We start from the raw sequence: 17579 nt of genomic DNA, 5'->3' as shown, positions 1-17579 counted from the left end.
ACCTAGGACTCGCTTGCCGTGTAGGAGGACCGAGTAGAGTGCTTGCTTTGGGAGTCTTGTGTCGGGCATGTGGACAATGTGGCTCGCCCAACAGAGCTGGTCGAGCGTGGTCAGTGCTTCGATGCTGGGGATGTTGGCCTGATCGAGAACACTGACGCTGATGCGTCTATCCTCCCAGGGGATTTGCAGAATCTTGCGAAGACATCGTTGGTGGTATTTCTTCAGTGTTTTGAGGTGTCTACTGTATATGGTCCACGTCTCTGAGCCATACTCATCATCATAGGCAGTCCCTCAGAATCGAGGAAGACTTGCTTCCACCCTTAAAATGAGATGGCTGAACAGTCCAATACGAGAACCACAGTCCCTGTCACAGGTGGGACAGATCGTTGTTGAGGGAAAGGGTGGGTGGGACAGGTTTGCTGCATGCTCTTTCTGCTGCCTGCACTTGATTTCTGCATGCTCTCTGCGATGAAACTCGAGGTGTTCAGCCCCGTCCCGGCTGCACTTCGTCCACTTACGGCGGTCTTTGGCCAGAGGCTCCCAGGTGTCAGTGGGGATGTTGTACTTTTTCAGGCAGGCTTTGAGGGTGTCCCTGTAACGTTTCCTCTGCCCACCTTTGGCTCGTTTGCCGTGAAGGAGTTCCAAGTAGAGCGCTTGCTTTGGGAGTCTTGTGGGCTGCCCAGTGGAGCTAATCAAGAGCGCCAGTGCAGCCTTCGGCCGCCTGAGGAAAAGAGTGTTTGAAGACCAGGCCCTCAAAACTGCCACCAAGCTCATGGTCTACAGGGCTGTAGTGATACCCGCCCTCCTATATGGCTTAGAGATATGGACCATGTACAGTAGACACCTCAAGTCGCTGGAGAAATACCTCCAACGATGTCGCCACAAGATCCTACAAATCCCCTGGAAGGACAGACGCACCAACATTAGCGCCCTCGACCAGGCCAACATCCCCAGCATTGAATCACTGAGCCATACAGAAGGGCGATGTTCAACTCTTTGTGCCTTGCCTGTCGGCACTCCCCCGCCAGATGGCGCTGTGGGGTATCAGCTCCGCCCCCCCCCCTTTCGGCCAGTTTGTTGTGGTTTCCATGGAGACGATGGGCGTGTCCAGGGGCGGGCGGGACGTGAGACGCGGGGGCCGGCGGGACGCTGGAGGAATCTGTCAGTCAGGTGGCGAGCGGAGGGAAGGACGGACGGCTGGCATGTCGGTGAGCGAGCAGCGAGAGCCGCCGCCTTCTTCCCCTCAGAGCCGCGGGCAGGAGCCGGGCCCCGACACCGCCAGCATGGCCAGGATGCCGGCCTGGAAGAGGGAGATCCTGGAGCGGCGGAAGGCCAAGCTGGCGAGCCCGGCGGCGGCGGTGGACGACTGGGACTGGAACCGAAGCCGGGCGGCGTCGCATAGCAACCGGGCGGGAGAGGCGAGCCCGAGCCGAGGGGAGGACGCCGGGCCGGGGGGCGCCGTGCTGCTCGAGAGCATCGCTCCCATCCACGACAACCCGTTCATCCAGCGGGAGCGGCGGCGGCAGCGGCGGGGGGCGCAGCGTGAGTCGCCCGGCTCTGGCGGCTTCTCCTCCTCCCCCACGGCCCAACCGGTGCAGCAGCTCCTCGACCTGTACAGCCACATGCCGGGGGTCCGCACCATCCGCGCCGACAACATCATCATCATAGAGTCCGACCCCGACTACTTCACCGAAGCCGGCCCGCGCAACGGCGGCCTGGGGGAGCTGCTGGCTCGCGGCGGCAAGGGTAGCGTGGCCGAGATCCGAGCGGCCGAAGTGGTCATCTACGAGGGCCCGCTGAGCCGCAGCGAGGAGAACCTGAGCACCTTGGGCGCCGAGGAGGCGGCGGGAGGCCCAGCCCACCTGCAGGGCAAAGTCAGCCGCTTGCTGGAGAAGTTTGACCACAACTACGTGAAGCCAGCCCGGTCGAGGAGCACGGAGAACCTGCTGGACGGCTTCTCCCCCTCCAGGGACCGGCACTATAAGCCACACTTGTTGCCAAAACCACTCACCCTCAACAAGCACAGCCAAGGAAAGGCGTGGCAAGAAGCCCAGGCCAGACCCGGGGCCAGCCCCTTCCCCGAGGGTGGCAGGTCACCTAGCCCTCACTCGGACAGTGCGTCGCCGTCTCACCCCAAATCCTCCCCGTTGTTCTCGCCCACAAGATATTCTGCCCCCTTTGCAGGCTCACATAATCAAGGGACGCCTAAACTGGGTGTCAGTGACAGGACTGTGTCTGAAGATAGACCCTACTCTGTGTCCTCCTATCGTCAGCAGTTTGAAAATGCCCCCGCTGATGGGTGGCAGCTGAAGCAGAAGGACTCTCCCCCTCGGAAAGTCCCGTCTCACAGGGATAACGAGAGCATCTTGAAAGATTGGACCACCAAGGAAAATAAGTTAGTGGAGAATGGTCTCCCAGAGCTTCATTTAGCGGGGACCGATGCATTCTCTGTGAAGGAAGGCGAGGTGAACAATGAAGATCAGGTAGATGGAATTGGGAGTGGTGCGGTGCCTTATTCTCCTAGTGCTTCCAGCAATGAGGTTTCCAAAGGGGCTAATACGTGGAGGCCAAAGTATGAGATAGATAGAAAGAAAACTTCAAAATCAAGCCCTGAAACACCCCAGCCTCCTGCAACTGGTGGTTCCAGATTTTCATCTTCAAAACCCAGTGCCACTCCCTTGGGGAAGGTGAAGCAGAACCACGAAGTGGACGGTTCAGCCAAAGTTACTCCAAACCAATGCAATGGCGTGTCTGCTTCCACCAGTCTGAATGACTCCTTTCAGATCGTACCTGCCACACCTCCAGATTTTTCATCCATTCCAGAAGATGATATCCAGGCAAGGGCACTAGCAAACCTCAAAAAACAGTCCAAGAACTCATTTGTTGTGATTCCAAAGAGGAGAGTGGGTGCCACTGTGGCATCCAGCGAAGTTTGTGATTATAGGGAAACGAATGATAAAACTCGTGAAAAGCCAAAACTTGAAAAGGGTGCTGCCACTTCTGTTGAGGTTACAACAAGCACAATTTCAGCTGTTTCTCCGGAAAGGATCAGCCCATCTGATCATGGACTGAGCAAAGAAGGAGAAGTATCTGTTGCACAGCCGCCTCTTCCAAAAGCAGATTCCAAACTAAAGGAGGAAGAGACCTTGAAAAAAATTACATCAAGGGGTAGCTATGACATTTCTTCTAAGCATACCAGTGTTCACCTTTCAGGTGGGGAAGGAACGACCGGTCTGTTGCCTACTGAGATGTCAGAAGCAGAGCGGGATGCTGAATCCACTGTAATATTAATTAGAAAAGTGTCTCGGATTGAAGACGATCTCCCAATCACTAACATAGATGATATCTTGGTGACAGAAGAGAAAGACGCTCCCAAACAGCCAACTAGGGCCAAATCAGTTGTAACCAAGGACAAGCCCCCTGAAGAATCATTTGGTGGTCTACAGCACTCCTTTGTTCACCGAAAGAGTGGAAACACCTTCACCATTGTTCCTCAACGAAAGCCAGCTAGCAGTGGTCGCGAGCCCTCTGTCAACGCAAATGAGATCTCTCGGGCAAATGGAACTGATGAGCAGTCAGTGGAAGATCCTGATCCATCACTTGCCAAACTGGGGGTGTTGTTAAAGAAGCGCTATCCTCCTGCTGAGGAGATACAGGTGATAGGAGGGTATCAGTCATTGGAGAGATCCTGTTTGTCCAAGGGTGGCTCCACGAGAAAGAAGGTAGGCAGACTGATTCAAATAACATCTTGGGATGCGTGTGTGACGGGAATTTATAGGAAAAAAGAATTGGGGTTTTCATTTTTTCTCATGGGCTTGACCCAGAGAAGGTCTCCTGACTGAGAGGTTGCTGATCTGTTTCTTTTCACTGTGTATCCTTGAACGTGCTACAGTACTGCGATCACAGAAAGTGGTATTTGTTTCTAAAACCTGGTATAGCATGCAGAGTAAAGCTCTATCCAGTAATATTCTTTAACCTTAAAGTAAGAGGCCCCCCCTCCAATGCAATATTTTCATTACCATCCTTGTGGCCTTTGATTGCCACCTTGGTCCGATATTGCGGTAGTTTTGTGCTGTGGGCCTTCACCAAGCTGATGATCTTACTGTTGAGTGCCAAAGAATCAGCACAGGCTCTCTCACAACTGATTGATTGTAAAGTGAGAGCCTACAGATCTGTGCTATGAAATCACCAATATAAGGAGTTATAGGAACACCACTGTGTGTGACTGCTTCAGACATGACGGGAACTTTGATCAGCAAGCCACTTGTCTCAAAAGTAAGTCAACCATGATTATCGGGGCAGTTTAATTTGATATTTGTCCCATGCAGGAGAATATTTTTAGTTTAATTGTGATGATGACTGCTTTTACCAGGAAGGTAATGATCAGTTGGAGCTGCTCAAAGTTCAGCTTTGATGGTCATTTCAGAATCTGCAATCTTAATAGAAATGCAGCAGTTTTTAGTAACCCTTTAACAGTTCACTTTTGTTTTGCTGCATTGCCTTCCTGAGCAACATTGGAGTAGATGTAGGTACAGGGCTCCAATTTCTGGCTGAACAAACTCATCACTAATGTACAGTACTGTGCATTTCCAGGATTGTCATTCTTGTGTCCGGCATGTATTTTAGTTCCGTGAAAAGTAATTCTTGTCTGGAAGTCTGATCCCTAGTTCTCAGCTCCTGTAACTTGACTATAATTAGTTGGATCTTGTCCAAGAATCCAGAGGCTTTTGGACTCCATCGGGACAGTGACAGAGATTGTTAAATACACTGTACTGATAAACCCACTGGACTGTGAATTACATACAAATAGATTTCAGCCTGGTTAATAAAGACAGAATTGAAATTGTGTGGCACTCAGTCATGGTGATAATAAATCTTCGTCTTCATTTCAGTAAATGAATAGAAATCGGATTTCGCGAACTGGCCAAGTAACTGGGAGGAATAGTTGCATTTAGGAGAACTGTAAGATAATTTGAGACTTTGAGAGATTTTTTCATTATTTCCAGTTGGCAATTTCTAGTTTCAGAAACTCCCCATGTAAAGAATTGTGGACATGGCTCTTTGTGAAACTTTCCTGTCGCACCATCTGTTCAGGGTATTCCAGGGAGCCTCACGGTGCTGCTGCTAGTGGAAGATTTCTCAGCCTGTCATTAGCACATGAGATGTGAAGTGCTCTTGTTCTCTTATTCCATAGCTTAACATTTGCAACAAGATGACCTGCAATGTGAGCTATACCTGTACATAAGGACCAGTTACTGAGCACATGGCACAACTGTGGGCGAAGGCCAGGCACTGTGGTATGAAGTACAGCCAAGTCTGGGAAATGGGTGCTGGGTCATTTGGTACACCTGAGTGTGAGGGGCAGATCCTGGGACATGTGGTGGTGTGGACTAGGGAAATGCATTATGTTAGTGTGTGAGGAGTGGGTGTTGGGATGTGAGATCTGCTGATTGTTGAAGCTGAGTACATCATAATCATAGGCAGTCCCTCGGAATCAAGGAAGACTTGCTTCTACTCTTAAAATGAGTTCTTAGGTGACTGAACAGTCCAATACGAAAACCACAGTCCCTGTCACAGGTGGCACAGATAGTCGTTGAGGGCAAAGGAGGGTGGGACTGGTTTTCCGCATGCTCTTTCCGCTGCCTACGCTTGATTTCTGCATGCACTCGGCGATGAGACTCGGTGCTTAGTGCCCTCCCGGATGCACTTCCTCCACTTAGGGCGGTCTTTGGCCAGGGACTCCCAGGTGTCAGTGGGGATGTTGCACTTTATCAGGGAGGCTTTGAGGGTGTCCTTGTAACGTTTCCTCCGCCCACCTTTGGCTCGTTTGCCGTGAAGGAGTTCCGAGAAAAGCGCTTGCTTTGGGAGTCTCATGTCTGACTAGCGAACAATGTGGCCTGCCCATAGGTATGCCTGAGTGCAAAGGGTGGGATTGTGAAATTGAGTTCTTCACTGGAAATACTTTGATTTCCTTAAGATTTATTTTTCTAATACATAGCAAATTTAGTAAGTTGGGTTTAGTTGTAAAGTGGTTACCTCCACAGTCTCATCATCTCATTACGCCGCTTATTTATTATAGTTATGAACTTGCTGATGATCTGTGCTATATCATCCTGTGTAACTAATCACCTACTTGGATCACAGTGATGAAGTGAGTCATCTGGAGGGGTCAAGAGTCATTCATTTCATCACCTGTGACCAAAGATCCAAGTGATGGCTGATTCCCATCAGGCTCGTATAAAAGGCCGGTGTGTGGATTTCTGATAGGATTTAGCCTCTGTGAGCCATCAGCAGGTGTGAATAGATAGTTTAATATGTGAATTGGCTCTGAGGCAGTACTGTGTAAAGCCTGAGGGACTGCCTTCTGTTTGGGGTCAACCTGACCTGAATGCGATGGTGCCCGGCAGCGAGTGTAAACTTGGAAAGGCTGACTGTTCAAGACAAGACTCTCGCCTGTCTGTTCCTGGTGCAGTGTAACTGTCCACTCACTTATGGAATTTGCAGGGTAGAAACAAAACCAGAAGGCAGGAAGGGGGTAAATGTATATAACAAATTAAAATATTAAAACCATTTTTCTAACTTGTAATGCATCAGGAACATGAAAAAATAGAGATCAACTCCCTCTGACAGGCAGCCAGAAGAATTAAAACCTGTGCCACTCTCTAGTCCCCTGGGCTGCTTGTAAGCTGCTGTTTAAGGTGTACTCTCTATTGCTTGATATCTCTGCTTTATGTACACTGCGCATACATCTACAGCACACTGTCAACAATGTATGACTGTGCTAACTGAGTACAACAATAAAAGATCAGGGTTCCATATTGCCTGTGTGTTTTGATATGCTCCTTCTCATTGCCCACTTGTTTGAGGATTTATGGATAAAACCATTTGTTCTGAAAGTGTCTCAAAAGATTACTTCAGAGTCTAGAGCAATGATTTCCACATGTACAATCATTTTTTAAGAAGGGGAGTTTTATAAACCTTGAACTTCAAAAAGTGGGATCCCCATTATGCTGATGGGGGATCCATTTACCAACGGAATCCCCATAAGCATGAATAGAAATCGCCTAAAAAACCCACAATTACACACCAGTTAAATAATTCATTACATGTTCAAAATTAATTAAAATACAATTTAATTATAAACATTTAAAACAAAAGTTACATTTTTAGAAAAATAAATGTAAACTGTTTAAATGGGCTAAAAATGACAAACTATATTTTGAAGGCTTTTTTATGTTTAAATAATTGAAAAAGAAGGCACTATGCCTGCTTTTAACAGGTGCAAGAGTTTCACGGGCATTTGCTGGGCAGTAGCTGGCCCAACTCTCCACCAGCGAATGTCCATTTCCCGGGGATATGGTGATTTTGTCGAGCTGAAACTTGATGGATCACAAGTTTTGGGTTTTCGTGCATCGCACGCGGAAACATGGAACCTGCGGGGTACTTACTGCCACGTGCGCACCTCGTACACAATCATAGGCCATAAAAAAGCAAACAAAGCACTGATGTTCATTTCTCGAGTGACAGAATTGAAAAGCAGAGAAGTTATGTTGTAGTTTAGCCTGACCCCTATACTTGTATAGAACCTTGGTTAGACCACACTTGGAGTGCTGTGCACAGTTCTGTTCTCCCTATTATAAAAAGGACATAGTCACTGGAGAAGGTGCAATGAAGATTTGCATGGATGATACCAGAACTGAGAGGTTATACCCATCTCAAAAGCTTGAACCAGCTGGGGCTCTTTTCTCTTTTTTTAAAAAAAAAAAGTAAAAGCTGAGGGGTGACCCGATATAGGTCTTAAGATTATGAAACGGTTTGATAGGGGTTACAGAGAGATGCTTCCACTTCTGGGGAGACCCCAAAACTAAGGACCATAAATATAAGATAGACATTAATAAATTCAATAGGGAATTCAGGAGAAACGTCTTTACCCAGAGAGTGGTTAGAATGTGGAACTTACTACTACCAAGAGTAGTTCAGGCAAAGTAGTTCAGCATAGATGTATTTAAGGGGAAGCTAGGAGGGAGAAAGTAGCATTGGATGAAGGGTGGGAGGAGGCTCTTGTGGAACATAAACCAGCATGGACCAGTTGGGCCGAATGGCCTGCTTCTGTGCTGTATATTCTATGTAGGCCAGGCTGAGCCTTGGTGGCAAGCTAGGTTGGGGACTTACCCAACCAGTAAACAGGTTGCTGAGGGAGTGTAAATCAGTGTGCGCTTCAGCCTGACGCCTACGCTGACCGATCACACCAGAGCACCTCGAGAGCAAAAAAAGGACCATCAGTACACCTCTGGCTGTTGGCCATTACACTGATATTAAAATCTATTTGTTACATAAATTAATGTAATATTGGTCCCTAAATATTTTAAAACATTTCACAAATCTTTTATTTAAACTGCATGGAAATGCATTAAATTCTATTAGGCTGCTCCTATTTCCAGAATGGAAACACAACGAATGGTAATGTTTGGAGATTTAAGAAATAAGAGCAGGAGTAGGCCATTTGGCCCTTCGAGCCTGCTCTGCCATTCAGTAAGATCATGGCTGATCATCTACTTCAATTCCACCTTTCCACACTATCCTCATATCCCTTCGTTGGAAAGGGGATGTTATTGCTATGGTATCTTTGGTTGTGTTGGTACAAGTACCTTTCTAGATGGTAGCAAAGTCAAAGTTCTGTTTTTTAGTGAGACTGCTATTACCTCCTGTACCTTGGTGCTGTACGTTTTTTCTAAATCTGCAGCATTTATTGGACAGCATTGTCTGCTCATTTTGTTGTTGACCTGACAACCATCATCCTGTTCAACAGAACTTCATAAGAAAAATTTTAAAAAATCATTTGGAACAGTTCCATTGATAAAGAACTCCTGCCCGAGGGGCCTGTAAAGTGAAGATCAGTGTGCATTTATAAAGTGTGGATTTGGCACCTCTTGCAAAGCAGTTATCATCCAACTATAATACCCAGTTTGATGCCTAACTTAGTGAGGACACCTGATCAGCATAGTTTGCTGCAGCCCAGAACTCCTGACCTCAAGCAAAAAGAAAGACCTTGCCTTTACATAGTGCCTTTCACAAACTCAGGATGTTACAAAGTGCTTTACAGCCAGTGAAGAACTTTTGAAGTGTAGTCACGATTGTAATGTAGGAAAAGCGGCAGCCAATTTGTTCACGGCCAGATCCCACAATCAGCATGTAATAACGACTTGCATGTAGCACCTTTGACATAGTGAAACGTCCCAAGGCGCATCACAGGAGCATTACCAAACAATGTTTGACACCGAGCCAAATTAGGAGATATTAGGGCAGTTGACCAAAAGCTTAGTTAAAGAGGTAGGTTTTAAGGAGCGTCTTAAAGGAGGGGAGAGAGGTGGAGAGGTTTAGTGAAGGAATTCTGGAGCTGAAGGCATGGTCACCAATGGTGGAGTGACTAAATTTGGGGATGCACAAGAGGCCAGAATTGCAGGAGTGCAGAGATCTCAAAGGTTTGTAGGGCTGGATGAAGCTACAGTGAGAGGGAGGGGAAAGGCCATGGAGGGATTTGAAAACAAGGATCAGAATTTTAACATTGAGGAGTTGTCAGACCGGGAGCCATTGTAGATCAGCGAGCACAGGTGATGGGTGAATCCAACTTGATGAGTTAGGATATGGGCAGCAAAGTTCAAGTTTATGTAGAGTGGAAGATGGGAGGCCGGCTAGGAGAGCATTGGAATAGTCAAGTCTAGCGATAACAAGGGCACGGATGAGGATTTCTGCAGCAGATGAGTCGAGCGCTATTACGGAGGTGGAAGTAGGCGGTCTTGGTGATGGAGCAGATATGTGGTCAGAAGGTCATCTCTGGGTCAAATACAGTACCAAGGCTGCGAATGGTCTGGTTAAGCCTCACGATTGCCAGGGAGAGAGATGGAGTCAGTGGCTAGGGAATGGAGTTTGTGGCAGGAACCGAAGACAATGGCTTCAGTCTTCCCAATATTTTGTTGGAGGAAATTTCTGAATTTCCAGTACGGGATGTCGGACAACAGTGTGACAAATCAGATACCGCGGAGGGATCAAGTAAATGACCCCAGATAATCTGTTTTAGGTGATGTTTGAGGGATAAATGACCGGGACACTGGGAAGAGCTCCCCTGCTCCTCTTCGAATGGTGCCAAGGGGATCTTTTACATCCACTTAAACTGAGGCCTAGTCTGCCCTCTTAACATCTCATCCAAAAGACAGCACCTCCGACGCAGCACCCTCAGTACTGCACTGGGGTATCGCCCTAGATTTTGTGCTCAAGTCTCTAGAGTGGGATTTGAACCCACAGCCCATAGCTCTGATGCAAGAGTGCTACTACAGAGCCACGGCTAGTGAAAACAAGTGCCCTTGAGTCGCTGGATTGCAGTTGCTCTCCACCGGCCAAGCACGAGTATAAAACGCTCGTATTATTACATTGCAACATAATTCTAAAAGGACAAAGTGTTAATGGAACAAGCCTGAAGACTCTGTCTCAAAGCAAGGAACATTCGTAATAAGGTGGATGAATTAACTGCGCAGATAGCTGTTGACGGAAAAGATGTAATTGGGATTACGGAGACATGGCTCCAGGGTGACCAATGCTGTGAATTCAATATTCAGGAAGAATAGACTGAAAGGAAAAGGAGGTGAGGTAGCGTTGCTGGCTAAAGAGGAGATTAATGCATTCGTAAGGAAGGCCATTAGCTTGGATGATGTGGAATCTGTATGGGTAGAGCTGCGGAACACCAAAGGGCAGAAAAGGCTAGTGGGAGTTGTGTACAGACCACCAAACTGTGGTAGTGAGGTTGGGGATGGCATCAAACAGGAAATTAGGGATGCGTGCAATAAAAGTACAGCAGTTATCATGGGTGACTTTAATCTACATATAGATTGGGCTAACCAAACTGGTAGCAATACGGTAGAGGAGGATTTCCTGGAGTGTATAAGGGATGGTCTTCTAGACCAATATGTCGAGGAACCAACTAGAGAGCAGGCCATCTTAGACTGGGTCTTGTGTAATGAGAGAGGATTAATTGGCAAGTTGTGCGAGGCCCTTTGGGGAAGAGTGACCATAATATGGTAGAATTCTTCATTTAAGATGGAGAGTGACAGTTAATTCAGAGACTAGGGTCCTGAACTTAAAGAAAGGTAACTTCGATGGTATGAGACGTGAATTGGCTAGGATAGACTGGCGAATTATACGAAAAAGATTGATGCCTTTTCAATCCAAGGAAGAGGCATATAAATTGGTCAGAAAAAGCAGCAAACCTGAGAACTGGGAGAAATTTAGAATTCAGCAGAGGAGGACAAAGATTTTAATTTAGGAGGAGGAAAATAGAGTATGAGAGTAATCTTGCAGGAAACATAAAAACTGACTGCCAAAGCTTCTATAGATATTTGAAGAGAAAACGATTAGTGAAGACAAATGTAGGTCCCTTGCAGTCAAAATCAGGTGAATTCATAATGGTGAACAAGGAAATGGCAGACCAATTGAACAAATATTTTGGTTCTGCCTTCACGAAGGAAGATACAAATAACCTTCCGGAAATACTAGGGGACCGAGGGTCAAGCGAGAAGAAGGAACTGAAGGAAATCCTTATTAGTCGGGAAATTGTGTTAGGGAAATTGATGGGATTGAAGGCCGATAAATTCCCAGGGCCTGATGGTCTGCATCCCAGAGTACTTAAGGAAGTGGCCCTAGAAATAGTAGACACATTGGTGGTCATTTTCCAACATTCCATGGACTCTGGATCAGTTCCTATGGATTGGAGGGTAGCTAATGTAACCCCACTTTTTTAAAAAAAAAGGAGGGAGAGAGAAAACACGGAATTATAGACTGGTTAGCCTGACATCGGTAGTGGGGAAAATGTTGGAATCAATTATTAAAGACGTAATAGCAGCACATTTGGAAACGAGTGACAGGATCGGTCCAAGTCAGCATGGATTTATGAAAGGGAAATTATGCTTGACATAGAAACATAGAAAATAGGTGCAGGAGTAGGCTATGGGCCCTTCGCGCCTGCGCCACCATTCAATATGATCATGGCTGATCATTCACCTCAGTACTCCTTTCCTGCTTTCTCTCCATACCCCTTGATTCCTTTAGCCGTAAGGGCCATATCTAACTCCCTCTTGAATATATCCAATGAACTGGCATCACCAACTCTCTGCGGTAGAGAATTCCACAGGTTAACAACTCTAAGTGAAAAAGTTTCTCCTCATCTCAGCCCTAAATGGCTTACCCCTTATCCTTAGACTGTGTCCCCTGGTTCTGGACTTCCCCAACACCGAGAACATTCTTTCTGCATCTAACCTGTCCAGTCCCGTCAGAATTTTATGTTTCTAGGAGATCCCCTCTCATCCTTCTAAACTCCAGTGAAATCTTCTAGAATATTTTGAGGATGTAACTAGTAGAGTGGACAAGGGAGAACCAGTGGATATGATGTATTTGGACTTTCAAAAGGCTTTTGACAATTTCCCACACAAGATTAATATGCAAAATTAAAGCACATGGTATTGGGGGTAATGTATTGACATGGATAAAGAACTGGTTGGCAGACAGAAAGCAAAGAGTAGGAATAAACGGGTCCTTTTCAGAATGGCAGGTAGTGACTAGTGGGGTACCGCAAGGTTGTGCTAGGCATGCAGCTATTTACAATATACATCAATGATTTGGACGAAGGAATTGAATGTAATATCTCCAAGTTTGCAGATGACAATAAGCTGGGTGGCAGTGTAAGCTGTGAGGAGGATGCTAAGAGGCTGCAGGATGACTCGGACAGGTTAGGTGAGTGGGCAAATGCATGGCAGATGCAGTATAATGTGGATAAATGTGAGGTTATCCACATTGGGGGCAAAAATAGGGAGGCAGAATATTATTTGAATGGTGGCAGATTAGGAAAAGGGGAGGTGCATTGAGACCTGGGTGTCATGGTACATCAGTCATTGAAAGTTGGCATGCAGATACAGCAGGCGGTGAAGAAGGCAAATGACATGTTGGCCTTCATAGCGAGAGGATTTGAGTAGAGGAGCAGGGAGGTCTTGCTGCAGTTGTACAGGGCCTTGGTGAGGCCACACCTTGAATATTGTGGACAGTTTTGGTCTCCAACTTTGAGGAAGGACATTCTTGCTATTGAGGGAGTGCAGCGAAGGTTCACCAGACTGATTCCCAGGATGGCAGGACTGACATGTGAAGAAAGATTGGATCGACTAGGCTTATAATCACTGGAATTTAGAAGAATGAGAGGGTTCTCATAGAAACATAAAATTCTGACAGGTTTGGACAAGTTAGATGCAGGAAGAATGTTCCCGATGTTGGGGAAGTCCAGAACCAGCGGTCACAGTCTAAGGATAAGGAGTAAGCCATTTAGGACTGAGATGAGGAGAAACTTCTTCACTCACAGAATTGTGAACCTGTAGAATTCTCTACCACAGAAAGTTGATGAGGCCAGTTCGTTAGATATATTCAAAAGGGAGTTAGATGTGGCCCTTATGGCTAAAGGGATATGGAGAGAAAGCAGGAGTGGGGTACTGAAGTTGCATGACCAGCCATGATCATATTGAATGGTGGTGTAGGTTTGAAGGGCTGAATGGCCTACTGCACCTATTTTCTATGTTTCTATGTATTTTATCTGAAGTGTTAGCCTTGTGCTCAACGAGAGCTTAAATCCATGACCACATGACTAAGAGGCAAGAGTGCTATCCCTGAACCTAAGCAAAGGCCTGTTTGATATTTTAGACTTGAGTAGTGATTTCTTCACAATTTTGATCCGGCAACACTGGGGATTTTGAAGATAGCGCCAAGCTTTATGGTGAATAGGAAATGCTAACATGACTGCTGCTGTTGTGACCACTGTGCGTCAGTGGTTTTAATGAATAATTGCAAAGTATGTTGGCATGTAGAGTCTAAAGGCCTTTTACCTGCTGAAAGGTCAACAGCAATCAGCTCACATTTTGTATTATTTTTTTCCCACCGGCACTTTAGCAAAATTAAATTGTCGCAAAATATTTGTCAGAACAAGGTCAGTCGTTAGCAGCCTCCTGATTCTCAGGTTAATGTGGAACTAACTGTAGTAGTTCCTGCAGAATCTGACGACCTGTAGTTCTCGGCTCTTTGTAAACCACTTCTCCCTTTTTGTTGCTTTGCGGTCCTGACTTCCTTAATCGAGTCCGGGATATGTTGACAATTTCTGCCGAGTACAAAAAGTGCCCGCCACATTTGTCATGGCTGAGTCATGACTCGAGTACTTTGGGTTGACATCTCCACATTGCTGGATCTGGTTCTGGGGAATGAGGGGTAGGTCAAGTGGAGCAAGTGTCTGTAGGTGAACATTTACGGAACAGTGATCATAGTATCATAAGATTTAGATTAACTCGAAAAGGACAGGGAGCAATCTAGAGTAAAAAGACTTGATTTGGAGTAAGGCCAATTTCAGTGGGATGAGAATGGATCTGGCCTGGGTAAATTGGAATCAAAGATTGGCAAGCAAAACTATAGTGGAACAATGGGCTGCCTTTAAAGAGGAAATAGTTTGAGTATAGTCAAGGTACATTCCCACTAGGGGGAAAGGTAGGGTAACTAAAGTCAGAGCTCCCTGGATGACAAAAGTGAGAGTAAGATTAAGCAGAAAAAGAGCGTGTATGACAGATATCAGGTCGAGAATATGTCTGAGAATCAGGCTAAATATAGAAAGTTTAGAGAAGGTGTGAAAGAAAATGAGGGGCAAAGAGAGGGTATGAGATAGCATGGCAGCGAACATAAAAGGTAATCTAAATGTTTGATATAGGCATATAAATCGTAAACGGGCAGTAAGAGGAGGGGTGGGGTCGATTAGGGTCCAAAAAGGAGACCTACGCATGGAGGCAGATGGTGTGGCTGAGGTGCTAAATGAGTAATTTGCGTCTGTCGTCATCAAGAAAGAAGATGCTGCTATAGACAAGGTGAAGGAAGAGGCAGAGGAGATACTGGATGGGATAAAAATTGATAGGTACTAGACAGGCTGACTATACTTAAAATAGATGGGTTGCATCCGAGTATGCTGAGGGAAATGAAGGAAAAAAATCACGGGAGTGGTGCCAGAAGACTGGAGAACTGTTCAAAAAAAGGTTTATAAATAAACCCAGCAACTACAGGCCAGTCAGTTTGACCTCTGTAATGGGGAAGCTTTTAGAAACAGTGATCAAGTGACAAAATTAAGTCACTTGGACAAGTGTGGATTAATTAAGGAAAGCCAGCACAAATTTGTTAAAGGCAAATCGTGTTTCATCAAATGATCGAGGTTTTTGATGAGGTAACAGTGAGGGTTGATGTCGCCAATGTGGTGTACATGGATTTCCAAAAGGTGTTCGACAAAATGCCACATAATAGGCTTACCAGCAAAGTTGAAGCCCATGGAATAAAATGGACAGTGGCAGCATGTATACGAAATTGGCTAAGTGACAAACAGTAGTGGTGAAAGATTGTTTCTCGGACTGGAGGAAGGTATACAGCGATGTTCCTTGGGCGTCGGTTCTCGGACCACTGCTTTTCTTGATATATATTAATGAAGTGGATGTGGGTGTACAGGGCACAATTTCAAAATTTGCAGATGAGACAAAACTTGGAAATATAGTGAACAGTGAGGAGGATAGTGATAGAGCGCAAGAGGACATAGACAGGTTGATGGAATGGGCATACACGTGGCAGATGAAATGTAATGCAGAAAAGTGCGAAGTGATACATTTTGGTAGAAAGAATGGGGAGAGGAAATATAAACTAAAAGAGTATAATCCTAAAGGGGGGTTCATGAACAGAGGGACCGAGAGGTATATGTGCACAAATCGTTGAAGGTGGCAGGGCAGATTGAGAAAGCAGTTGGAAAAACTTACGGGATCCTGGGCTTCATGAATAGAGTATAAGAGTACAAAAGTGTGGAAATTGTGCATAAAGTGTGGAAAAGGTGCATAAAACACTGGTTTGGCCTCAACTGGAGAATTGTGTCCAATTCTGAGCACCGCACTTTAGGACGGATGCGAAGACCTTAGAGAGGGTTCTGGAAAGATTTACAAGAATGATTCCAGGGATGAGGGACTTCAGTTACATGGATAGACTGGAGAGCTCTGGTGTTTTGGCGCAGAGAAGATTGAGAGATTTGATTGAAGTGTTCCAAATCTTGAGCGGTCTGAACCGAGTAGATATTGGCAGAAGGGTTGAGATCGAGAGGACAGAGATTGTCAAATGAATCAAAGGTGACATAAGAAAAAACTTTTTTACGCAACAAATGGTTCGGGTCTGTAATTCACTGCCTGAAAGGATGGTCGAAGCAGACTCGATCACTGCTTCTAAAAGGGAGTTCCAAAAGGGAGTTCCAAAAGGGAGTTGGATAAGTACCTGAAGGGAAAAAAAATTGCGTGAGTGTGGAACCACCTGAAGTGCACGTGCAGAGAGCTGGCATGGGCTCGATGAGCCGAATGGTCGTCTTCTGTGCTGTAACCGTTCTATGATTCTAGTGATGTAGTCTGAGATTGCCTTGGCCTTGGCCACCAATGCGTATAAGGTGGCTAAGGTTAGTGGGAAAATAGAAGATTGGGAAAATTTTAAACGTCAGCAAAGAATGACTAAGAAAGCAATAAAGAAAGGAAAGATAGATTACGAAGGTAAACTTGCGCAAAACATAAAAACGGATAGTAAAAGCTTTTACAGATATATAAAATGGAAAAGAGTGACTAAAGTAAATGTTGCCCCCTTAGAAGATGAGAAGGGGGATTTAATAATGGGAAATGTGGAAATGGCTGAGACCTTAAACAATTATTTTGCTTCGGTCTTCACAGTGGAAGACACAAAAACCATGCCAAAAATTGCTGGTCACAGGAATGTGGGAAGGGAGGACCTTGAGACAATCACTATCACTAGGGGGGTAGTGCTGGACAGGTTAATGGGACTCAAGGTAGACAAGTCCCCTGGTCCTGATGAAATGCATCCCAGGATATTAAAAGAGATGGCGGAAGTTATAGCAGATGCATTCGTTATAATCTACCAAAATTCTCTGGACTCTGGGGAAGTACCAGCGGATTGGAAAGCAGCTAATGTAACGCCTCTGTTTAAAAAAAGGGGCAGACAAAAGGCAGATAACTATAGGCCGGTTAGTAGTGGGGACAATGCTTGAAACTATCATTAAGGAAGAAATAGTGGGACATCTAGATCGGAATAGTGCAGTCAAGCAGACGCAACATGGATTCATGAAGGGGAAATCATGTTTAACTAATTTACTGGAATTCTTTGAGGATATAACGAACATGGTGGATAGAGGTGTACCAATGGATGTGGTGTATTTAGATTTTCAAAAGGCATTCGATAAGGTGCTACACAAAAGGTTACTGCAGAAGATAAAGGTACGTGGAGTGAGAGGAAATGTATTAGCATGGATAAAGAATTGGCTGGCTAACAGAAAGCAGAGAGTCGGGATAAATGGGTCCTTTTCGGGTTGGAAATCGGTGGTTAGTGGTGTGCCACAGGGATCGGTGCTGGGACCACAACTGTTTACAATATACGTAGATGACCTGGAAGAGGGGACAGAGTGTAGTGTAACAAAATTTGCAGATGACACA

General features: G+C 45.7%; 1 protein-coding gene across 1 annotated transcript in view; it reads left to right on the top strand.

Moving 5' to 3' along the window:
- The first annotated feature begins 1182 nt into the window (after positions 1 to 1182).
- The window catches only part of tprn (taperin), a 94922-nt gene continuing 78525 nt past the window's right edge, over positions 1183 to 17579 (top strand). Inside the window, exon 1 of the mRNA XM_070862967.1 lies at positions 1183 to 3722. Coding sequence (XP_070719068.1) covers positions 1203 to 3722 — 2520 coding nt within the window. The 5' untranslated portion in view covers positions 1183 to 1202. The remainder of the gene's footprint in view (positions 3723 to 17579) is intronic.

Source organism: Pristiophorus japonicus, chromosome 20 (genome assembly GCF_044704955.1).
Source record: "Pristiophorus japonicus isolate sPriJap1 chromosome 20, sPriJap1.hap1, whole genome shotgun sequence".
NCBI lineage: Eukaryota > Metazoa > Chordata > Chondrichthyes > Pristiophoridae > Pristiophorus > Pristiophorus japonicus.
Note: the sequence above shows the minus strand (reverse complement) of the source record. Positions and strands in the feature narration are given on the sequence as shown.